The 26298-nt window shown below is 41.5% G+C and overlaps 1 protein-coding gene across 4 annotated transcripts in view; it reads left to right on the top strand.

Annotated features, from left to right (window-relative positions):
* Positions 1-26298, top strand: part of ptbp3 (polypyrimidine tract binding protein 3) — a 131161-nt gene that overhangs the window by 51227 nt on the left and 53636 nt on the right. For 3 of the 4 annotated variants that reach the window (XM_068030661.1, XM_068030659.1, XM_068030658.1), the window contains one exon: positions 3735-3810. In XM_068030661.1, the coding sequence (XP_067886762.1) occupies positions 3786-3810 (25 nt within the window). In that variant the 5' untranslated portion in view covers positions 3735-3785. Of the gene's footprint in view, positions 1-3734; positions 3811-26298 lie in introns of those variants that run through there. The other variant, XM_068030660.1, reaches the window with a different exon arrangement.

Genomic DNA, 26298 nt, shown 5'->3' with positions numbered 1-26298 from the left:
TTTGCCAATACCAGTAATCCTTACTGCTATTAGTAAACATTACAAATACTGATAATGCATCAGCTGTATTAGGTATTATTAGGCATTAAGTTGTCCTAATTTGAAGTAATACACTCAATACTGGTCTCTCACTCTCACACTTTATTATAAATTATAAAATTTGCTTTAGTTTGTAGTTTAATAAATTGACGAAGTGTTATGCCATGTTTGGTTTGAATTGAATTAAAAGCTTAACTGTATACTCTTCCCCCAGCGGCGCTCTGTTACCCTTCTCTCACTGTCGATTGTGATGTCACGGTTCATTTTCAAAAATTTTTACTCCTGCTCCCCTCGCTCTGTCTCCGGTCTTCGACTCTGGGCTTTTGGCGTGCTTTTTAGACCTCCACTGCTGCCGGGCACCCCCTCTCGCTCTGTGTGTCTCCGGTCTATTCTGTCTTTTACACACACTACCTGGCGCTCAAAGTTCATTGTAGGTTAAATTGGAGCAGGGAATAGCCCCTTTGTCCCTCCAAGTACTGTCAGTTGGTATGCAAATATTGTTTCCAGTCAAGGCTGATATGTTTAACAAGTCATTTCCTCACTCCCGCAACTGTTTAAAATCAGTGTTTATATGCCTAAAATAATAGGCCTCATTCTTGGCAGGTGGGGGCTCTGCATGACACTGGGCAATTTCACATTGTTCCATTTTGGGTACGAGCTCACATGCCATTTAAGCTCAGGTGTAGTGTCGTCAAATACAGTTTCAAGTTTTCCTTGCTCTGCCCAATCAAGTTGCCTGAACACTGTCAGAAAGAAACATTTTACTGAATCAGTATAAACTTCTTCCTGCTTCTTGCAGTAGCCATAATTAATACCATTAAAAAGCATTGCTGTTGGAGCTGAGTTGTGGGTGGTTTTTGTGCTATGAAGTTCTTTTTCCTTCCCAACTGTGCTGAGAACACTAAAATGGGTTTCATGTGGTGTTCTTAGAATCAGTGGAGCTCGGTTCATTATATGTCGAGAGAATGTATGCTGAGTTGCATCATTTGATCCCTTTCCACAAAACCATTTTTTAAAGCATTACAAACATAGGAATTAGGAGCAGGAGTAGGCCACACGTATGTCATGTAGTGTCATAAATGGCACGTACCCACTTCAGGGGTAAGGAGTGGAAATTTCATGATCTCATTTTACTTGAGGCTTGTTGCTTTTGGATTAGTGTCCTCTAATTCTAATTCTTCACTGCAGCCCAGGGTAAATAACATAATTTATCCTCCTCTTTAACCCAGTTTCCCCGCCTCTTCTGAATTCTACACATTGAACACCATCAATATTCCGATGCTCTGACAAAAGACCAGGTTTTATTTTAGTTGAGAGAGTGTGTTGGTTGAGCTATTCTAATACTCATAATTGAGACTGATCCTTTCATCAGACAATAACAGCACCTACTCACCTTACAACAGGAATCACTGGACAGAGGTCATAGGTGAGAACCCTGGACTAGATATTTTTGTTTTTGGTGTAATGCAAGGGGCTTCTGCTCCATCTCTTCCTGATCAATGTGGATAACATCAAGAATGTAATGAAGCAGGACTTCAAATTGTATCCATCCCTGCTCCATATTGCTACGTTAATACTCGGCACTATTGTGCTGCCCCACCCTTTATTATTAAGACCGAGTGAAATCTCGGCATCTATAACTTGTAACACAAGTAAAAATGATTTGAAAGTCAAGGTTTTTTCAATATTTTGTTAGTGATTAACATGGGCAATAGTTAAATTGGCTTGAAGAGGTTATTGAATGCGTGGTTGGAGTGATTTAAATTGACCGTTAATTATACCAAATGTTTTCACAACATGCTAAAGCAAAATATTGGAGATGTTGGAAATCTGAAGTTAAAATAGAAAATTCTAAAAATCTTCAAGTCAGGCAGCATCTGTAGAGACACGCAGGCACGGTTAACGTTTCAGGTTGACCAGACTGAAAAAAGCTCAAAACTGGTTGCATCAAGGGTGAAGGGGAGGAGTGAACAATGGGGAAGGATACTTTTTCCCGTTCTGACAAAAGGTCATAAACCTAAAAAGTTTAACACTGTTTCTTGCTCCACAGATGCTGCCTGACCTGCTGAGGATTGGCAGCTCTTTTTCTCTATTTTTGCCATGAGCATATTTTATTTGCTACCCAAACCCCCAACCTTTTTGTCCCACTGTCATGAAGTCATCAAAACAAAATATTAAATGAGAAAACCAGATGAATCTTTTAATTTATCAGTTACCTCAGTAGTTCATCTTCAAAAGAAAAACGCAATGACCTGCATTTTGTCTGATTTAGCAACTGGCAAATTAATGTTAGGGAAGTGGAACCCACGTTCTGCTACTAAGTGAGATAATTCAAATTATTTAAAATTAAAGCTGATGTAGTATTCCAAAGATGGAAGGAAGTTTGGCTCGTTATTTGAGGTTTTGCGGTTAGGATGCTCTATTATTTTTTTCTCTGTGCTGAACATGCTGATTGTCACTTAAATGGAGCTTGTGGTGCTCCAGGACCTCCGGCAAATGGCTGTTAACAACTGAATGTTGCTAGGTTGTTTTTATCCTATAAGGTTGCCGTGGCCAATCTTAACCCTGCTCAGCAAATGTGTACACAGGTACTTCCCAGCATACTTCATTCAATAATTTTAGCAGTATGGACTCCTCATTCCACCACCGCCTCTTCAACCAAAAGGTACACAAGCCTGGTTTACTGCTCTGTTCGGCCTTAGATCACTTAACTCTATGCTGATCTGTTACCAAATTCAGAACCTTCTGGCCTGGTTGATGTACCACCTAGAGGTACCGTTACCCAGGAGGTCCTCAAGGGAGCTTGAGCTAATTCTTTGATTTTTGTGACACTGCTGCATAAGAGCTCATGTATTCTAGATTTTCCCCACACTTGAGTTTCTAATTTCATCTTGCTGTGAGGAGACACAAATTAGGAACCAGATGCCTCCCCCATAAGGAGGGGGAAAAAATCTGAGGGGCGACACTAATGGCCCTTGCACGTGCCACGTTTTGACTAATTGTAAGGTAGTGTTAAGCAAATGTAATGTTAACAGGTCTCCAGCTTTCCCCTTCAAGTTGGAAAGGTGCATGAGGCTAAGGATTGCAAGGAAGTAGAGGGCATTTTTTTTTATTTAAATAAAAACCGTCTCCAGTACTTAATCTCCCTCCCTCATTTTATCCAAGTGTCAGTATATTCAGTGAGAAAATACAAATCAAAAGAATTTTGATTAGAAGTGGATAATCGATTTGGATGTCTGCTGCCTCCCATGTCTTAAGTGCACATCTTTAAAAGGCTGTACTGTCAAGTTTCCCATTTAAGAATACAGACTTTTCAGAATACTGACTGAGGAAACTTGCTGTAGTTGGCAGTTTAGGGGGTGTATTTTGGAAAGTAGTGTCCCATTATAAGCAATATGTTTTATGGATAAACTTATCCCAATAGAGGTGTTGCTTACCAGAATGTTTATATCGAAGATTGCTAAGAAGTGCTTTTAGTATTTGAGAAATGAGTTGATAGCTTGTCTTTATTTTTGTCAAACTTTAGTTTATTCCCAACATTGTGAACTAGCAAATACCCCGATAACTTGATTGTACCCTAAAGCTTGAGTAATCATTGTTTCTTACATTGTACATTATTTAACACTGCATTGATCATTACACAGATGAGTTAAATGACTGCAATTACTGAAGTATTTGATTGTTTTGTTTTTCAGCGGGGATCTGACGAGCTTCTTTCTGCTGGTATTGTTAACGGCCCATCTACCATGAGCAATTCTACTTCAGCTACAGGTATTTCCTATCTATCAAATCTGATAGCACTAACACTTAAAATACCTAACTGGAACTTGGTTCATTGCTTACTGACAAATTTTTCAGTGTCCTTGTAGCTAATACTTGACTAATGAAAAACACCAAGGTTTAATGAAACATGTTTTAAAAAAAAAAAAAATTAATTTAATTATTATAGGTCATCGTACAGCACATTCTGAATTAGAAGAGTAAATGAACACACTGTGCTTTGAAATACTTGTTTTTTCACTGTGGATACATAAAGATGTTCCTGTTTGTATGAAATGATACAAGGTCCTGACTTAATGGTGACAGATGTACTGTGTAGTTGTGGAAATCAATTTCATTGTTTTGTAAATACAGTGTAATGCATAATGGCTTTTATTTTACAAGACAAATGGTCTGAGGGGCAATGATTTCTTAACATCAAAGCTTCCCTTCTTTGATAAAACCATATTGAGCATGTTCTCCATATCTGCCCTAAACTACTTGTTGCTTTATAACCTTACAGAGAATAAATAAACTGGTGCTGGATTCATAATTACTAGGGTATTGGAAAATGCAGTGAAGGGGTTGGAATGCTGTTAATCTTTGGGATTTGAACTTGGCCTTGTGTTTAGCACTGCTGTAAATGTATTGCATGCTAGCACTTTTGATGGCTCAATGAGTAATTGGAGCACCCACTGTGACACAGATTGCAAGGTCTCGAGTTTCATGCTTCCTGTGCTTTGGGATGCTTTTGCATCCTCCGTGGCTTTCAAACATTAATATTGGGGATCCCCTAGAGTGCTACAATTGCACTAAGAGTTTTATTACAACAGGAATCATTTGCTAATGGAGAGGAAAAATACCAGAAATCCGATAACTGAGAGAAATGGAATAGCCTTAGGTGCCTCGTGGATTCCGCGTACCTTGGAAAGCTTAATGGGCAAGTCGAGGGGGTAATCGGTTACTGTTGCAACTTTTAATTGCTGTTCAGTGGCTTGTTTTTTTTTTTGAATCCTTCTTAAGTGGATGTCAGGTGAGAGCAAGATTAGACTCTGTTCAGATGTCCCAGAGAGCTGAGCAGGCCAATAAATACCCATTGTCCAGGTTTGTACATGAAGTCTGACTGCTTGGGATCAGCCATGAAATGCTTTTCATGCCTGTGGAACTGTACCACAGCACGTATCACCAACTCTAGCAGACCTGAGAAGAAAATTAGTTGTCATTAATACATTTCCCACTGATCTGAGTGCACGGCGCAAAACTGCTTATAAATTGGTGGTACAAATTTTAAAAAGGCTAATATCGTAGTTAGGTTGCCAGCAACTTAGCCCTGGAAATTAAATTTAGGCACTTGGCACTCGTGATGGAATTATTTTAACGAGGTGTTTACAAATGCCATTTAAACAGGAGAGTAATGCTCTAAAAGCACAAGCATTTGAACCGAAATTAAGTTACAATTTTGGAATCACTCCCATATTTCTGTCTAAATTTTAAGCACTGTGGAGTTAATGAGGGTTGTTCAGTTTTTGTTAGCATCCATGGCAGACAGTAGCTAGTCTCTAAATTGTCAGGCTACTTTGCTGACATCTAGTACTGTATGAGCAGAAATTTCCTCCAGCTAAATATTGGAAGACAAAATGCATAGGCATTAAAGGATATAGAAAACACGTGTATTTGTTACTTTTTTAATTTAAATAATTAATAGGGGGGAAACCTAGAGGAAGTTTGTTTTCTACGTTGTGCAGTAGAAAACTAACGCAGGCCATTCTCAAGATGCCCAAACTCTTAAGTGGTTTGTGTACCATAAGTGCATTTGGATCAAATAGCTGAAGCTGAGCTACATTTACCAGTATAGCAGGTCAGGCAGCATCTGTGCAGAGAAAAGCAGAGTTCACGTTGCATTACCATGACCTTTCATCAGAACAGACAAAGGTTAAATAGGTTATGCATTTTGAGCACGTGAAACGGGTGAGGGGAAGACCAACACAAGGGAAGGTCTGTGATAGGCTGGAGGGCCGGAGACGTTAAATGACACAGCCTTTCATGGTACAAACCCAAGTAAAGAAACAAAGGATGTGTTAGGATGAGGTGTAGATGGCAGGCTAGTAGCCATCTGAGCACAAAAACAAAGGCTTTAAGAAAGAAACAAGGATGGGGGGGTGGTGGTGGTGGTGAAGAAACAAATGAGCAAAAAGAAAAAAAAGGGGGGGGTCAGACGTCATGACCTAAAATTATTGAACTCAACGTTGAGTCCAGAAGGCTGTGAAGTGGGGTTGTACAACCTTTTTGGGCGGAGGGCCGCATTGCTATTAATTTATTTGCTCAGCCCGGTGTTACTGAGAAGATTTCGCAAGATAAAGGCATTAAAAATTGATTTCACGAATGAAAACAACACAAATGTGCATTTTTGTGAAGAAGCTTTAAATGAGAGGACTAATTTATTGACTTAGTTTGTCGTCACTATATTGAAAACTGATTTACTGGCATTGTCCTTGCTTTAATAAGTAGTCAGTGTCTGCCGACACACTTGATGTGGCGGTGCAGAGTATTCTGGATAGATGTCCACCATTCAGGAGAGACCTTGATCTCTCTCTTCTCCTCCTCCTCCTCCTCCTCTCTTTTTCCCCCCCTGCCCCCCCCCAGCTTGCTGTGTGTGTCATTCTCTCTTCCCCACCCCTGTTCTTGGATGAGGGGACAGAGATTGAAAGTTCTGTGCAAAAGATGCAGGGGGAATATAAGAAAGCACCTTCTTATGCAGAGGGTGGTAATGAATTGGAACTCGCTGCCCACAAGGGTGGTGGAAATGGAGATGATCAATGACTTCAAAAGGAAGTTGGTTGGCCACATGAGAAGTAGAGTTGCAAAGCCAAGGGGATCGACCCAGGGAGTGGGACTGACTGCATAGCTCTTTGGAGAGCGAGCATGGGCTCGATGGACAGAATAATCTCCTTCTGTGCTGTAAGTAAATGACTCTTTGATTCTGTCTCCCAGCTCCTTCTCGCGCCCCTTCTCGCTCACACCCCCCCAAACACTTATCTTGGAGCTTCCTATTTTTAATTCTAATACATTTATGATGCCCAAGCGCAACATGTTGCAGGCAGTAACAAATCCCACCTACCAACAGTGGTAAATGTTTTTTTTTTTAAAAAAAAGCATTATTGTGGGTGCTGGAAACCTGAAACCAACAGAAAATGCTGGACACTCTCAGCAGGTCAGGTAGCATTTGTGTTCTTGGTCATTTCTGCCACCTCCAGCATGATGCCACCACCGAATACATCTTCCCCTTCCCCTTCAGCATTCCGAAGGGACTGTTCACTCCGCGACACCCTTGTCCTCAAGTCACTCCCAATACCTCTCCCCTTTCCTATGTCACCTTTTCCATGCAAGCTTAGGAGATGCAACTCCTGCCGTTTTATCTCTTCCATTCCCACCGCTCAAGGTTCCGAACACTCCTCCCAAGTCATCAGCAATTTACCTGATGTGGAAAATGCCCACTTATCTCCTGTCGACAAAAAGCAGGACAAATCCAATCCAGCCAATTACTGCCCCATCAGTCTGCTCTCAGTCATCAGTGATGTGATGGAGCGTGTGGTCGACAGTGCTTTCGAGCGGTCCTTACTCATAAAGAATCTGCACACTGCTCATTTTGGGTTTTGCCTCATTACAACCTTGGTCCAAACCTTTGCCAGAGAGCTGAATTCAGAAAGTGAGGTGAGAGTTACTGTCCTTGACATCAAGCCATCATTTGACTGTCATCCAAGAGCTGGAGCAAAATTGACTTCATTGGAATCGAGGAACACTCTCCACTGGTTGTAGTCATTCCTGACAGAAAAATAATTGTGGTCGTTGAAAGCCTCAGGACATGGCTGCAGGAGTTATTTAGGGTAGTGTCCTTGACCAACCATCTTCAGCTGCTGTATCAATGACCTGCGCTCCTCCATACGGTCACAAGTGGTGATGTTCGTTGGTAATTGCATAGCGTTTAGTACCATTCACGATTCCTCAGATACTGAAGCAGTCCATATCCACATGCAGAAAGACCTTGACAACTTTCATGTTTGGTTTAATAAATGGCTAGTAACAGTCTTGCCACACAAGTGCCAGGCAATGATGATCTCCAACAAGAGAGAATCTAACCATGTCTGCGTGAAATTCAACAGCATTAATATCACAGAATCCGTCACCAACATCCTGGGGGTTACTGTTGCCCAGAAATTGAACTGAACCAGCTGTATAAATAGTGTGGCTACAAGAGCAGGTCAGAGGCTGGGAATTCTGTGGCAACTAAGTCACCACCTGACTCCCCAAAGCCTGTCCATCTACAAGGCCAAAGTCAGGAGTGTGATGCAATACTCTCCACTTGCTTGGATGAGTGCGGTTCCAAAAACACTCGAAGCTCAAAACCACCTAGGACAAAGCAGTCCACTTAGCACCCCATCCACCATATGACACATTCACTCATTCCACCACTGACGCACAGTGGCAGCCATTTGTGCCATCTACAAGAAGCACTGCAGCAACTTGCCAAGCCTCCTCTGACAGGGCTCACCACCTTCCCGAGGGCAATTGGGGATGGGCAACAAATGCTGGCCTTGCTAGCGATATTCATATTCCATCTAAGAATCAAGAAGTGATTGCCAAGGAAGGAGGTGAGTGGGATCAGCAAGGAGAGGTTGAGTTTGTTGTCTATTTTTAAGCAAAGGAGTGAAAAAAACAGATGCTTCATTGTGAAAGTTGCCGCTCCCACAACAATATTTATTTGTATAGCGCCTTTAATGTTATAGAACATCCAAAGGTGCTTCACAGCGTTATAAAACAAGCTTGACACTAAGCTGCAGAAGGAAATATTAGGGCAGATGACCAACAGCTTGGTCAAAGCTATGTTTTAAGGAGGAAATAGAAGTGGAGTGTTTTAGTAAGGGAGTTACAGAGCTGAGACCCTTGGCAGCGAGGTGTGGCCTCCAATCGTGGAGCGTTTAAACTCTGGGATGTTGAAGAGGCCAAAATTAGATGAGTACAGAGATCTCGGGGTGTGGGGTTGGAGGAGGCGACAGATAGGTGGGGGTGAAGCCATGATGGGATGTGAAAAAAAGATCAGAATTTTAATTTGAGGTGTTGCTCAACTGGGAGCCAATACAGGTCTGTGAGCCCAGGATTGGTGGTTGACCAGGACTTGGAACGAGTTAGGACAAAGGCAGCAGATTTTTGGATGACCTCAAGTTTAGAGGGTAGAACGTGGGAATCATAACTCATAGGAAATTTACGGCACAGAAAGAGGCCACGGTCCATTGTGTCTGTTTGCGCTGCAGAACGATCCACCTATTCTAATCGCACCTTCCAGCATTTGGTCCATGGCCCTGCAGATTACAGCACTTGAGGTGCATATCCAGACTCCTTTTCAATGAGTTGAGGGTTTCTGCCTCAACTGCCCTTTCAGTGAGTTCCAGACCCCTACCACCACTTGGGTGAAAAAGCCTTTCCTCATCTCCCTGCTAATCTTTCTACCAATCGCTTTAAATCTATGCCCCCTAGTCACTGACCTCTCTGCGAAGATAAATAGGCCCTTCAACTCTATCCAGGCCCCTCCATAATTTTCTACGTTGCAAGCAAATCTCCTCTCCGCCTTCTCTGTTCCAAGGAGAACAACCCAGCCTGTCCGATCATTCCCCATAGCTGCATTTTTCCAGTCCTGGCAACATCCTCGTAAATCTCCTCTGTACCCTCTCTCTAGTGCAATTTTATCCTTTCTGTAATGAGGTGACCAGAGCTGCACACAGTTGTGGCCTAACCAATTATTTATGCAGTTCCAGCATAACCTCCCTGCTGTTCTGTACCTTGGCTAATAAAGGAAAGGATTCCATATGCCTTCTTAACCACATTATTGACCTGTCCTGCAACCTCAGGGATCTGTGGACATTTACTCAAGTCCCTCACTTCTTCTACACCTCTCAGTATTTTCCCATTAATCTTGTATCTTTGCCTTGTTTGACCTCCCCAGATGCATCACCTCACACTTCTCCGGGTTGCATTCCATTTGCCACTTTTCTGTCCATCTGACGAGTTCATCAATTTCTTCCTGCAGCCTACAGCTATCCTCCTCGCTATCTACCATATGGCCAATTTTTGTGTCGTTGCAAACTTCTTGATCATGCTCCCTACTTTTTCGTCCAACTCGTTAATATATACCACAGGGGCCCCAGTACTGAACCCTGCGGAACACTCCTGGAAACAGCCTTCCAGTTGCAAAAACAACAGTCAACAATTACCCTTAGTTTCCTGCCACTGAGCCAATTTTGTATCCATCTTGCTGCATTTCCCTGGATTCCATTGATTTTTTTTAACCAGTCAGCCATATGGGACCTTTTCAAAAGCCTTGCTAAAATCCATTTAGAGCAAATCAGCTACACTACCCTCATCTATCTTCCTTGTTTCTTGGGAGGCCAGCCAGGAGTGCATTGGAATAGTCAAGTCCAGCAGTAACGGCATGGTTGAGGGTTTTGGCAGCAGGTGATTTGAGGCAGGGGTGGAGTCAGGTGATATGGAGGTGGAAATAGGCAGTCTTAGTGGTGGCATAGATATGTGTTCAGAAGCTGGTATTGGGGTCAAACATGACCAAAGGTTGTGAACAGCCTTCATTCAGTCTCCGACAGTTGAGGGAGAGGGATGGAGTCAATGCTTATGGAACTGAGATTGTGGCAAAATGGAAGATGATGGCTTTGGTCTTCCCATATTTAGTTGGAGGAAACTTCATCCAGTACTGAAGGTTGGACAAGTAGTCTTAAAATATAGAGATTGGAGGGATTCAGGGTGGTAGTGAGGTAGAACTGGATGTTGTCAGCATACATCTAGAAGCTGATGCTGTGTTTTTGGGGGATTTTGCCAAGGAGCAGCTTGTACATGACCAATGATAGATTCTGAGAGAACACCAGAGCTAACTGCATGGGAACGGGAAGAGAAGCCTTTGCAGGACTTCGTTTTTCTCTTTCTGCTCCATCCTAGAATAAAAAAGCAGTGCAAGATGAGTAAACTGATGACCTATTTCTTTAGCATGGCTGACATTGATTTTGTTTGTGTTAAGTAATCATAACATCATGTTACTCAGTCCTTGAATCACTGCCCTTTGTAACAGTGTGCCAGTGCTGCACAATAGGCTTCTTATTGTGCTTCAAACATTATGCTGCTTTATGACAGTTAAGATTGGATGTGTACCAGGTCAACTATGACTTACTGTAAACTGTACAGTATGATGTATGGGATGCAGGATATTGGTGCTTCAGTCTCTGTGTTCAGTTTGGAGCGGTTAATCTCATGCATCTTTGAGCAGTAACTTGCCAACTGTAACTTAGAACCCAAATTTTTTAGGCATTCTTATTGGGCACTGGTTACCTTTCGAAAGACACATTTTTGAGCCATTCTTATACTTGCACATTGAGAAGCAGGATGTCACTGTAATAGTAAAAAAAAAAACCTTGCTGCAACGCAATTTAGAATGTGCTGGTGCACTTCTGACTAGTCTGGCTAATTTTTGATGTTTTCACCTGACTTTGCCTTCAAAGTGAAACCCTCTGAATATTTTGATTAACTGCAGTAGCGGATTTGTCCTTGGATGCCAAGATCATGTATGAGGAAGGCCATTCAAGCTATCTTAATTAATCAATCGAAAAAAGCCTCCAATTCTTAAATGATTCCAGGGTTTTTGCCTCACTGGTCCTAACTGGACTTTCATTCTTGATCACTTTGTGAAGATGAACCTCCTGATCTTGGCCCTTTACACTAGGTTGAATATGTGACCTTTTTGTTCTTTTCTCAATTTGGTTTGAGGTACTTTTCCAGCTTTACTTTTTTCATCCTGTTTTACTATCTTGCATAAGTTTTTAAGATCACTTTTCAGACATCTGCAATCCAAGCTGAAAGGCAAGAGTTTTTTCTAGATCTCGTGATGTTGACATTAGGAATCAGTCTCTCTGCTCTTTTCCACATCATGCCCAAAATGACTCCGTTAATGCTTGAAAACCAGAACTGGGTGCAGTTAGTTTCAAATTGAGCTCTGAACAGAGCGCTGTGCAGTTCGATAATGACTTCTGGAATACTTGCTGTTTTGCCAAATGTTTTTAAATGCATCTTTGTATTTGTTGGACATGTTGAGCACAGACTTCTGGGTTCTTGATTTTATCCATGGCTATATTTATTTTGTTCGTCAAGTACTTGCGCCATTCATTTTCCTTCTGAATTGCAGTACTTTACACTTGGGTGTGTTGAATTTCTTTTGCCAGTTTTTTTCCATGTTATTTTTTGAAGCTTATTGTGTAATTCTTAAGTTGCCATTTCCAGTTCCACTGCCTATCCTAGTTGTGTTATGTGCAAATTTGAGCAATCTGCTTTGAGTTTCAGAATCCGAGTCCCTGATATAAATTCGAAACAAGCATGATCTCAGCACTAAGCCCTCGGGGACCCCATTTTGTAATTTTCCAACCACATTTTAGGAGAAGTCCTTAAACAAATATAGCCCATCTTCCACCAGTTATCCAATTGCACAATTCCTAAATGTTCCCTGAATCTCCTCAGCTTAAACTTTAAGCTATGGTCTTTTATTTAGAACTTTTTCAAAGGTCTTGTGGAAGTCGAAGTATATCACATGGTAGTTTTCCACTATTCACTTGTGTGAGGAAGTTGATCAGATAACACCAGTTATGGTTTTTAGCATTCCAGAGACTCGAGATCCCAATTTAATTTGTAACATGATTTTTTAATCTCTCAATTGAGCTGCCAAATTATGCAGTTTTAGAAACCGAAAAATAGGAGCAGGAGTAGGCCATATGGCCCTTCGAGCCTGCTGCACCATTCAATACGATCATGGCTGATCATCCAAACTCAGCAACATGTTCCTGCTTTCTCCCCATATCCCTTGATCCCATTAACCCTAAGAACTATATCTAACTCTTTCTTGAATATATTTAATAATTTGGCCTCAACTGCTTTCTCTGGTAGAGAATTCCACAGGTTCACCACTCTCTGGGTGAAGAAATCCCTCATCTCAGTCCTCAATGGCTTACCACTTATCCTTAGACTCTGACCCTAGGTCCTAGACTTCCCCACCATTGGGAACATCCTTCCTGCATCCAGTCTGTCCAGTCCTGTTAGAATTTTGTAGGTTTCTATGAGATCCCCTCTCACTCTTCTAAACTCCGGCGAATACAAGCCTAATCGGCCCAATCTCTCTCCATGTCAGTCCTATCATCCCAGGAATCAGTCTAGTGAACCTTTGCTGCACTCCCTCCATAGCAAGAACATCCTTCCTCAGATAAGGAGACCAAAACTGCGCACAATACTCCAGATGTGGTCTCAGCAAGGCCTTGTATAATTGCAGCAAGACATCCTTGCTCCTGTACTCTAATCCTCTTGCTATGAAGGCCTTAACTGCCTGCTGCACCTGCATGCTTACTTGCAGCAACTGGTGTACAAGGGCACCCAGGTCTCGCTGCACCTCCCCCTTTCCCAATCTATCATCGTTCAGATAATCTGCCTTTGTTTTTGCCACCAAAGTGGATAATCTCACATTTATCCACATTTATACTGCATCTGCCATGTATTTGCCCACTCAACCTGTCCAAATCACACCGGAGAGTCTCTGCATCCTTCTCACAGCTCTCACTGCCATCCACCTTTGTGTCATTTGTACACTTGGATATATTATATTTACTTCCCTCATCTATATCATTTATGTACATTGTGAACAGCTGGGGTTCTAGCACTAATCCCTGCCGCTCTGAAAAAGGCGCGTTTATTCCTACTCTTTGTTGCCTGTCTGCCAACTAGTTCTCTAAACATGTCAGTGCCTTACCCCCAATCCCATGTGGTTTAACTTTGCACGCTAATCTCTTATGTGGAACCTTATTGAAAGCCTTCTGGAAGTCCAAATACACCAATCCACTGGTTCTCCCTTATCTATTCGACTAGTTAATTCCAGTGGATTTGTCAAGCATGGTTTCCTTTTCGTAAATCTATGTTGACTTTGTCAGATCCTGTCATTGTTTTCCAAGTGATCTATTACATCTTTTATAATGGACTCTAGCATTTTCTCCACTACTAATGGCTGGTTAACCGGTCTATAATTCCCTGTTTTCTCTCTCCCTTTCTTAAATAGTGGGGTTACATTAGCTACCCTCCAATCCAATGGAACTGTTTGAGTCTCTACAATTTTGAAAAATGACCAGCTGTGCATCTACTGTTTCTAGGGCCTCTTCCTTAAGTACTCTGGGATGTAGATTATCAGGCCCTGGGGATTTATCAGCATTCAATCCTGTCAATTTCCCTAACACCATTTCCCTACTAATACTGATTTCATACAGTTCCTCCTCCTCACTCGACCCTATGTTTCCCAACATTTCTGGGAGGTAATTTGTATCCTCCTTTGTGAAGACAGAACCAAAGTATGTATTTAATTGCTCTGCCATTTCTTTGTTCCCCGTTAAAAATTCCCCCGTTTCTGACTGTAAGGGATCCACATTTGTCGTCCCTAATCTTTTTCTCCACATATCTGTAAGAAGCTTTTGCAGTCAGTTTTTATGTTCTTTGCAAGCTTACTCTCGTACTTTATTTCCCCCTCAATTAATCCCTTTGTCCTCCTTTCCTGAATTCTAAACCACTCCCAATCCTCAGGTTTGCTGCTTGTTCTGACCATTTTATATTTCTCCTCCTTGGATCTAATACTATCCCAATTTCTTTTCTTTTTTTGTAAGCCGCAGTTGAGCCACCCTTCCTGTTTTATTTTTGCGCCAGACAGGAATTAACAATTGTCATTCATCCATGCGCTCATTAAATGCTAGCCATTGCCTATCCACTGTCAACCCTTTAAGTAACGTTGCCCAATCTACCATTGCCAGTTCATGCCTCATAACTTCATAGTTTACTTTATTTAGATTCAGGACCCTAGTCTCGGAATCAACACTCATTCTCTATCTTAATGAAGAATTCTATTCTGTTTATGATCGCTCTTCCCCAAGGGACCCCGCACAGCAGGATTGTTAACTAATCCGTTCTCATTTCACCATGCTTAGTCTTGGATGACATGTTCTCTAGTTGGTTCCTCAATGTATTGGTCTTAAAAAAAAAAACCCATCACATACGTGCTCCAGGCATTCCTCCTCTACAGTATTCTAATTTGGTTTGCCCAATCTATATGTAGATTAAACTCACCCATCATTACAGTTGTACCCTTAATGCATGCATCTCTAATTTCCTGTTAAATGCCGTCCTCTACATCACTGCTGTTTGGGGGTCTGTATGCAACCCCCACCAACGTTTTCTGTCCCTTGGTGTTTCTTAGCTCCACTTATACAGATTCCACATCAGGATTCTCTGAGCAAATATCCTTCCTCACTATTGTATTGATTTCCTCTTTTAATAGCAACGCTACTCCACCTCTTTTCCCTATTTGCCTGTCCTTCCTAAATATTGAATAACCTTGGATGTTCAGTTCCCATCCTTGGTCACCCTGCAGCCATGTCTCTGTAATCTCAACTATATCGTATCCATTTACACTTATTTGCGCTGCTAATTCGCCTACCTTATTGTGAATATTCCGCACATTGATACACAATGCCTTTAGGCTTGTGTTTTTAACATTGTTGTCATCTTAGCATTATTTCGCACAATGGCCCTATTTGTTTCTTGCCCTTGATTTCTATGTCTTCCACTTTTGTCTTTTTGGTTTCCTGTCTTTCATTTCTATCCTTGTTTCCTCCTCCTCAGTCTCCCTGCTCAGGTTCCCATTCCCTGGCCATTCTAGTTTAAATCCTCCCCAACGGCACTGGCCAACGCCCCGTGAGGACTTCGGTTCCAGTCCTTCCTTGGTGTAACCCATCCCGCTTGTACAGGTCCCACCTTACCCGCAACCGGTCCCGATGTCGCAGGAATCTAAATCCCTCCCTCCTGCACCGTTTCTCCAGCCACGCTTTCACCTGGTCTATTCTCCTGTTCCTCTACTCACTAACACGTGGCACAGGAAGCAATCCTGAGATTCCTTTTGAGGTCCTGCTTTTTAATTTAGCTCCTAATTCCTTAAATTCATCTTGCAGGATCTCATCCCTTTTTCTGCCTATGTCGTTGGTACCGACATGTACCACGACCACTGACTGTTCACCCTCCCCCTTCAGAATGCCCTGCAGCCGCTCAGACATCCTTGACCCTCGCACCAGGGAGGCAACATACCATCCTGGAGTCTCGTTTGAGTCCACAGAAACACCTGTCTGTTCCCCTTGCAATTGAATCTCCTTTCACTATGGCTGTCCCAGTCTTCCCCCACCCCTGCTGTGCAGCAGAGCCATCCGTGGTGCCACGAACTTGGCTGTTGCTGCTTTCCCCTAGGAGGCTGCCACAACGGCTTTCCCCCCCGCAAACAGAATCTAAAGCGGTATATCTGTTCGAGAGGGGAATGGCCACAGGGGACTCCTATACTACCTGCCTGCGCCTGCTACTCTGCCTGGTGGTCACTCATCCCTTTTCTGCCTGTGCAACCATTACCTGCAGTGTGACCACCTCGCAAAACGTGCTGTCCACCATGTCCTCAGCATTGTGGATGCTCCACAGTGAATCCACCCACAGCTCCAGCTCTCTCATGCGGGTAGCCAGCAGCTGCAGATGGATACACTTCCTGCACCCATGGTCGTCAGGGACACTGGAAGCTTCCCTGATTTCCCAGATAGCGCAGCAGGAGCATATCATGGGTGCGAGCTCTCCTGCCATGACTTGCCTTTAGATAAATTAGTTACTCCCTTTAAGAAAAAATACTAATTATACTAGGGGCCTTGTTCTACTCAAACTACCCACTACAATCTAAAGTCCTTAATAAATTAGACTAAAAAAAAACACACTAGTAGTAATAACCTTATCACTTATAATGTAGGATTAAAAAAAAAGAACCTTCCCCCAATTTTTAAAGTTTATTTTGAGGCACTAACAGCAGTTACTCACCAACCAATCACCTTGCAGCTTTCCTGTTATGTCACTGTTGACTTTTTCTCAAACTCCGGCATGCCTGGACTGCTCTGGCTCCGCTCTCAGAAGACAAGTGACTGAGCCTCGATCCTCGGGCTCAATTTATCCTCTTGTCTCGCTCGGCCTTGTCGTCGCAGGTCTGCTCCTCTCCGCTCTTGGGAGGTAAGAGTCAAACTGCTATTGCCAGCTACTTTGGCATTTGCAGATTTGTTTTTATCTTAGCAGTGATGTAGATCTTTGATTTCCCGACCCCCACATTAGAAATTTTGCACCAGCTGTTTTATTTAAAAAAAAAACTTTATGTACCCAATGACCATGGGAGCAATTTTAATCTAATTTTGGGTAGGATGTAAAACAGGATGACAGTTCCCCATACTGTTCACCGTTTTATAGTAATATATGGCAGTATTAAACTTGGTAGCTATTTTTGGAAAAAAGTGCCAACTAAGCAAGTAGCTTTCTAATTTTGAGAGCAAGACACCATTTAAAAAATTCTAACTTCAGTCCAGTTAAAATCCATGCCGGTCATGTTCTTGTTCAGTGGAAATCCTTCATAGTGTTTCGTCTTGACTGAGATGCATGATCTTGAATGGGAGTGCTGCAACCGGATTTGAAATGGTTTTATTTTTATTATAATGGATCAGGATAGATGGATGTTATTTACGGCATCTATGGGTTAAATCTTCACAAGCAGTAGCTGCTATGTTTGCTTTATTTACTTCAATCCCCCTGCACCATTTGATATCTCCTTTTGGTGTTGGAGCATTAGTGCATTGGGTACAGAGTTAAATACAAAGGCACTTTGTGCTGTTAGTGATGGTCTAGGATGGTTGTAGGAAAACAACCCTAGCCTGTCCAATCTTTCCTCATAGCTGCAATTTTCAAGTCTTGGCAACATTCTTGTAAATCTCCTCTGTACTCTCTCCAGAGCATTTATGTCCTTTCTGTAATGCGACCAGAACTGCACGCAATACTCAAACTGTGGCCTAACCAGTGTTTCGTACAATTCCAACATTACATCCCTGCTTTTAATTTTATACCTCGGCCAATAAAGGAAAGCATTCCATACGCTTTCTTCACTATATCTACCTGCCCTACCACCTTCAGAGACCTGTGGACATGCACTCCAAGGTCTCTCACTAGTTGTGCCCTCTTAATATCCTGCCATTTATTGTGTATTCCCTCGCTTTATTTGTCCTTCACAAATGCATTACCTCTCCATGATTGAATTCCATTTACCACTTTTCCATCCACTCAACCAAACCATTGATCTCTTTCTGAAGTCTACAGCTATCCTCTTCACTTTAAACTACATGGCCAATTTTTGTGCCGTCAGCAAATTTCCCAATCGTGCCTCCCACATTTAAGACCAAATCATAACCGATGTTTTTGTGAAAGGAAAGCTGTTTCTAGTGGCATTCCACAGGGCTCAGTGTTGGGTCCCTTGATGTTTATAGTATATATTAAACTACTACCCTTTGTTATCTGGCCCTGAGCCAATTCTGGATCCAACCTGCCACATTCCCCTGTATCTCATGGGCTTTCATTTTATTGACATTTTACAGTCTGCCATGTGGGAACTTGAAAAATTGAGATTAAGGATGGGGCATACACTCAGTATATGTACAGCAGAAGAGAGTGAGACATGGGAGAATATTAAGAGACTAGGAGAGAAGTCTACGAAATTAGGCAAAGAGGAGCTAGAAAATTCTCAAGGAGTGCAACTAACTCGTAAAATATTCTACAGGCACATACAGAACGAAAGTTGAGATGGGAATAGGGCCACTACGGGACGGTCAGGCACCGAAAGTGAAATGGCAGAAACATTAAATAATTACTTTGCCCAATAATATTGACCAAAGTGATGCATTAGGTAGACATGACTCTGGAAGATGAGATTAGAAATGATAAAACCACATTTAAAATAGCGGAGAATTACTTTAAAAAACTGATCAAACTCGCAGCATTAAAAAAAAACATGGTCCAGACAGATTGCACCAGCACTTTCTAAAAGAAAGTCGGGAAGAGAGGGCAGGCACTATTGGGGATATTGAGTTCGTAAGATAGCTAACGTAATACTTGTATTTAAGAAGGGAGTTTGAATATCTGCAGGGAACTATAGACCAGTCAGCTTAATATCGGTGGTAGGAAAAATAATGTAATCGCTACTAAAGGAGAAAATAAAAAATCATCTGGAAGCCTAAAAATATAATAATGAATGGTCAACATGGGTTTAAAAAGGGCAAGTCTTGCTTGACCAACCTCATTGAATTGTTAGAGGTAAGAGAGTCTACAAAGTTATTGCAGTAGTTGTAATATAACTAGATTTCCAAAAGGCCTTGGATACCACATATGGGCGATGCTAAACTGGAACCGACAGTCAGTCCTCAGGAGGACTGCAACAATTTACAAGAGGGCATTAATAAACTATGGGCATGTAATTGGCAAATGAATTTCAACCTAAATGTGAGGTATTTTAGTGAGAAAATGAGATCCTGTATTACTTAAATGAACCTAAATGGAATAGTGAAGCAAAGGGAGTACTAAAAATAGCCATGTAGGTTAATACCATAAAATAGCAAACCAAGTAGGGATTATTTCTAGAGGGTTAGAATCGAAAAGTAGTTAAGATATGCTCAAGATGTACTGAACCTCTATTAGACCACACTTGGAGTACTATGTTCAGCTCTGGCCCCCTTATAATAAGAAAAGATGGAAAGGGACTGGAGAGGGTGCAAAAGAGTTTTACAAGTATGATGCCAGAACTACAAGCTAATGTGTATCAGGAATAGATTAGGAGCAGGAGGAGGCCGTTCAGCCCATCGAGTCTGCTCCGCCATTCGATACGATCATGGCTGCTCTTCCACTTCAATGCCTTTTTCCCCCACACTATCCTCATACCCTTTTTGTCATTTGTATTTGGAAATCTGTCAATCTCTACTTCAACCCTACTCAATGGCTGAACTTCCACAGCCCTCTGGGTAGAGAATTCCAAAGATTCACAACCCTCTGAGTAAAGATATTTCTCCTCATTTTGGTCCCAAGTGGCTTCCCCCTTATGAAATTGTGTCCCCTGGTTCTAGACTCCCCAACCAGGGGAAACATCTACCCTGTCGATCCCTTTAAGTATTTTGTAGGTTTCAGTGAGATCACCTCTCATTCTTTGAAACTCCAGAGAATACAGGCCCAGTTTCCCCAATCTCTCTTCATTGGACAGTCCCGCCATCCCGGGAACAAGTCTAGTGAACCTTTGTTGCACTCCCTCCTTAGCAATAATATTCTTCCGAAGGTAAGGGGACCGAAACTGCCCACAATACACCAGGTGTGGTCTAACCAAGGTTCTATACAATTGAAGCAAGACTTCACTCCTCCTGTACTCTAATCCTCTTGTGATAAAGACTAACATACCATTAGCCGCCTTAATTGCTTGCTGCACCTACTTGTTGGGTTTGGTTTTTTTTTACATCTTGAGAAGTCTGAGGGGTGACCTAATAAACGTCTTTAAAATTATGAAAGGTTTTGAAAGAATAAACACAGTACACTTCAGCTTTTGGGGGGGAAAGCAAAACCAGAGGCCATTCATACAAGATACTCATGAAGAAATCAAATAGGGAATTGTTAGGTCAAGTGAGGAGTGGTTGAAGGGATACCCTCTTTTCCTCCTTGTTAGATATCAACAGGTTTAATTCTTTGAGTGGATGTTCTGGCCAATTCAGTAGGTGTTTGGTTCTTATGATCATAACAATCTGACAGCTTTTCTTGAGTTAACAGAAAACAACTTTATTGTACCTAAACCAAACTAATAAAATAATAACGCGCCACACACGCTGGAGGTTTACATACACAAATAGTTTACAGAGTGGGGAAAGGTAGATTGGTCAAGTTAGAGTCCATTTAAAAAAAGTATATAGTCTGTGGAGTTTGGCGATTCATCTGGCTTCCAGCTGAGTTCAGTGGTCCAGAAGCTTTCAGTTTGAAGGGGTAAATGACTGGTTTGGTCAGTCTCTTGGAGTTAGCGATGCAGCTGATTTCCTCCAATGGGGTTTCGGATTTTGCAGTAGTATACAAAGATGGTCATTTAACCTGCAGGATTTGAAAGCGTTCGAGCTGGAATGGAGAGAGAGGGAATCCCACTTTGGGTCTGCTCATGTTGGAATCCAGTTGCTGCTTCTCTGCTCCAGAGAAAACACCAGTTTAAAATCACAGGTGGGAGGGGCTTGTCACATGACAGTCACTCTGTTTCAAACTTAGCAATTAGCAGTATTTCTCCGCTTGCTGAAAAGAACAGGTAGTTCTTTTAAACTTCCTGGATCTTGGTTCTTGCTGGGAAATGTACAGACATTTTCTCTTCCTCCTCACAGTCCTCTGCAATGTAGAATACAGTGTAGCAAACTAGGTGATCAACTTAAGCTGCCAGTAAAATCATCCTTTAAGCTGGTCTTTTAAATATGTCGTTTTAAAAAAAAAAACATGTAAATTCAGATCTCCAGTCAGTGAATTCAAGAAAATTATCATTAAACAAAGCACGTTAGTATAACTGTATCCCGAAGAAACTTCCTTACTCGGAGTGATGAGCACGTAGAACTTGCTACAGGAGTGGCTGAGGTCAATCATATAGATGCTTTTAAGGGTGAAGTAGATATGCATTTGACAAATAGGAAAAGAGGGTTATGTTGAGAGTTACTTGAGGAAGGATGGGTGGAGGCTCAAGTGGAGCTTCCATGCCAGCATGGATTGGTTGGGCCAAATGGGCTATTTCTGTGCTTGTATATATTAAAATTCTTCAGGGGCTTGACAGGGTAGATTCTGGGAGAAGATTTCCCCTAGCTGGGGGCCATTGTCTCAGAATAAGGGGTTGGCCATTTAGGACTGAGATTAGGAGAAATTTCTTTCCTTTAAAAGGGTTGTAAACCTTGGGAATTCTCTCCTTGTAGAGCTCTGTGTGCTCAGTTGTTGAGTATATTCAAGGCAGAGATTGATTTGTTTCTTGGATACTAAGTGAATTTAGTGATATAGGTGTGGGAAGGTGTAGTTGTTGTAAAAGGTCTTCTTGAATGGCAGAGCAGGCTCGGAGCCAGTTTCAAAGAGTAAGAGGCGACTTGATTGAAACAGATAAGATTCTGAGAGGTCTTGACAGGGTAGATTAGATTAGAGAGACAGCACTGAAACAGGCCCTTTGGCCCACCGAGTCTGTGCCAAACATCAACCACCCATTTATACTAATCCTACACTAATCCCATATTCCTACCAAACATCCCCACCTGTCCCTATATTTCCCTACCACCTACCTATACTAGATGTGGAATGGATGTTTCCCCTTGTGGGAGATTTTAGAACTATGGGTCACTGTTCAAAATTATTTAAGTTCTGTGTAGTCGAATGCTGACATTTGAGTGCATGTTGGAACCGAGGCGGGAGGAGTGCACTGTCGTTTGTTCCACTTCTCCACAGATCACATATATTTAAAGGTTTACCCAGATACTGATGCGGTCAATCATTTATTCTACTCTTTATCTCAGGATAAAATACATGTCCATTTTGGCAGCAAGAATAAAATAGAAGCATATTATCTAAATGGTGAGAGATTACAGGGCTCAGAAGCAGAGGGATCTGGTTGTCCTAGTGCATGAATTGTAAAAGGTTGGTATGCAGGTACTGTAAATAATTAGGAAAGCTAAAAGAATGTTAATTGCATGGGGAATTGAATACAAAAGCAGGGAGGTTATACTTCAGTTATGTAGGGCATTGGTGAGACCACATCTGGAGTATTGTGGACAGTAGTGGTCTCCTTATTTAAGGAAGGATGTAACTGCGTTGGAAGCGGCTCAGAGAAGGTTGACTAGACTAATACCTGGAATTGGCGGGTTGTCTTATGAGGAGAGGTTGGACAGGGTAGGCTTGTATCCGCTGAAGTTTTGAAGAGAAGAGGCGATTTGATTGAAACATATAAGATTCTGAGAGGTCTTGAGAGGGTGGATGTGGAAATGTTTCCCCTTGTGGGAGAATTTAGAACTGCAGGTCACTGTTTAAAAATATTTAAGACAGAGATGAGGAGAAATTTTTCTCTGAGGCTTGAGTCTTCGGATCTCTCTCCCTCAAAAGGTGGTGGAAGTAGAGTCTTTGAATATTTTTAAGGCAGAGGTAGATAGATTCTTGCTAAGCAAGGGGGGTGAAAAGTTATGTGGGGGGGGAGGCGGGAATGTGGGGTTGAGGTTACAATCAGATCATCCATGATCTTGAATGGAGGAGTGGGCTCGAGGGGCCGAGTGACCTACTCCTCCTAATTCGTAAGTTGGTATGTATGTACCAACCAGGTTTCTTTCAATAAACACAAAATTATCCATTCATTATCAAAACAAGACTTAACTAGTAACGAAGCGAAGCATTAACACACCGATTCAAATATGAAAGTTCCCTTCACGCTCACTTGGGAAAAAAAAATAGAAATTCTGAGGTTTGTTACAAAAAAAGCTTTGGCCAAATAGAAAGAAATTTTTAGTTGTCCTTTTGGTGTCCGAATTATGCGTAGACAGCTGTTACTGGGGTCTTCCTGGAATTGTTCTTTTCGGGCAACTTTGAGGATCAGTTTGGCAGGCCTTTCAGGAGAAATGTGGCAACAGTTTCAGTCTGTTTTGTACACTTGCTTCTCTGGCCTTCTTAAATTGAAAAGCTGGCAGGCTTCTCAAGAGATGGAACAAGCTGAGTTGGAGTTTTTTTCCAACTTTTTTTTCAACGCTGTCCACGCCCACAACTCTGTCCAAAGCAAAACAAAAAATAATCTCTCCAAAGGCGAAAGTCCAAACAGTTCAAAAACCCCATGACCTTCCTCAATCTTGCCTTGTCACTTTTCTGTAAACATCTCCCCTTCGTCCAAGGTTTCTGTTTTATTTATCTTAAATCACATGATTCCCAGCAAAAGGTTGTTTTCAACATCATCTTGAGGGTCCCCTCGATGGACTTTTTAAAAACAAATTCCAGTAACTATGAAGTCTTCCTCCAAAAAATTAATCCATTTCCACAATTTAAATACATGTATTCCAAAAATTTAACAAAAAATGGAAGTACTGTCGTAACAACAATAGAGTTCTAATTTTTCAAAGATTACACTGATATGGGCAGCAGTTTAAATACAACTCTGCATTCAGAACCATGCCCCATGACGCATTGTAAAAGTGGTATTATCTTGAACAGTTGAAATCTCTAATCTTAACCATCCATTAGCACTGACCATTCAACTCTTGCTACTGGTCATTGAAGCATAGCATAACACTTATTTGGTAACATAACTAATAAATCTTTTGTTCCTGAAGGTTTAAATATTTAAAACATATTTTCCCTTGGCAAAATATTTTTGTTTGAGAATGTTATGGTGGAAAATACATTAGTTGTTTAATGAGGTTCAAAAGTTTACTAACTCTACAGGAAAACAGCTGTAGCATCTGTTCTAAGGCTTATATTTTCAAAGCAGCTAAACACTTTCAGAGGAAAACCAAATTGTGTGTTTTTTATTTTACTGTTGAACTTGTATATTTCAAATGGCAGAGTAGAATTTGCAAGTGTGTAGGATCTTCATCAAACTACACCATGCAATGTTAAAAATTAAGGGAGAGTTGCTATTGCTTTTCGAAAATTTTAGTATGGTATTCCTGGAATGTGCAATGTCAAAAAATCTCAGCGAAATGATTGCCATTCCTTTCATGGAAATTGACAGGTTCCCTTTTTTTCAACTGTTTGTAGGGAAAGGATTTAATACTTCAGAAATTTTAATGTGGAACTGCTGCTTTGTGACTCTATGTTGAGCACAAGTTTCTGCTTTGTTTCAAGTGCAGAGTTGAGCAAGAGTAATTCTGGTGACTATTAAAAACTGAAGGATCAGCTTCAGAGCAATGTGGGTTAAAATGCAGTCAGATGTGCCTTTTGTAGTTGTACTATTAACTAGATTCTGGTTCATTTTTTTATTACTGGTTTAGTCACTTATGCTTGCTTACTGCTGATCTTGTTCTGAAGCTGAAATTTCACTAATGTTTTTCATGAGTATTTTTTCCCATGTCTCTTTCTTTGAAAATGTATTGCTCCATACAAATGCACACTTGTTACAAGACACTGGTAAAGTGCATTGGATAGGTATTTATTGACCAAGATGGAAAAGCTACAGGGAAAGTATGAATATCACCGATCAACTGAAGACGAATGAAGAGCTGTTGCCTTCAAGGCTCGTCAAGTACAAAGACAGTTGATAGGTTAAAACCGGTCCATTTAGGTTGATTGGGTCACCTATTGAAATATTGTCATTGTTTTGGAGTTGAGCATGAATAGAACATAAAGATACTCGAGAGGATTTGTAGCTAAGTCTTGAGAATAATTCTGGACTTAAATATTTAAAAAAAAATTAAATAGTGAGGGGTTTGGTCTCACTCAATGTTGCAAGCTATGACAAATGTGGATGTAACAGGCTCTTGAAAGTAAAAAGTCACTAAACTATCTAGTCTCTGCCACACAAAACTAAGAGGACTTTCTGTCCGCCCCCAGGTTATGAGTGGGATTGAGCAGTCCATTTATCCTGTGATTGGCTGAGCCTTAACGATGTTTTATCAATACATTAAGAGTCAGCGGATAACTAAGGAGAGAGTAGGACCCATAGTAGACCAAAAAGTTAACCTATGTGTAGGAGTGGAAGATATTAGTTTGGTTCTTAATACTTTGCATCTGTCTTCACAAAAGAGAGGGATGATGCAGATATTGTAGTGAAGGAGGAAGAGTGTGAAGTATTGGATGTGATAAACTTGGGGAAAGAGTAAGTATTAATGGGATTAGCATCCTTGAAAGTTGATTCATCACCAGGGCCAGATGAAATGTTTCCTAGACTATTAAAAGATGCAAGAGAGTAAGTATCAGAGGGTCGGACCATAATTTTCCAGTCCTCACTGGATACAGATGTGCCGGAGGATTGGGGAATTGCTAACATTGTACCTCTGTTTAAAAGGGAGCGAAGGATAGACCAAATAATTACAGGCCAGTCAGTGTAACCTCAGTAGTGGGCAAATTATTGGAATCTATTCTGAGAGACAGGATAAACTGTCACAAAGAAAGGCGCAGGTTAATCAAGGATAGTCCAGATGGATTTGTTAAGGGAAGATCTTGTTTGACCAACTTAATGGAATTTCTTGAAGTAGTAACAAGGAAGATAGATGAGGATAGTGCAGTTGATATAGTCTACGTGGATTTTAGCAAGGCTTTTGACGAGGTCCCACATGGCAGACTGATTTACAAAAACGTCTCATGGGATCGACTGAAATGCAGCAAGGCAGATAGAAAATTGGCTCAGTGGCAGCAAACAAAGGGTAATTGTTGACTGCTGTTTTCGCGACTGGAGGGCTGTTTCCACTGGTGTTCTGCAGGGCTCAGTAGTGGGTCCCGTGCTTTTTGTGGTGTATATTAACAACTTGGAACTAAATGTAGGGGGCATGATCAAGAGGTTTGCGGGCGACTCAAAGATTGGCGATG

Source organism: Heterodontus francisci, chromosome 4 (genome assembly GCF_036365525.1).
Source record: "Heterodontus francisci isolate sHetFra1 chromosome 4, sHetFra1.hap1, whole genome shotgun sequence".
In the NCBI taxonomy this organism is placed as follows: Eukaryota; Metazoa; Chordata; class Chondrichthyes; order Heterodontiformes; family Heterodontidae; genus Heterodontus; species Heterodontus francisci.
Note: the sequence above shows the minus strand (reverse complement) of the source record. Positions and strands in the feature narration are given on the sequence as shown.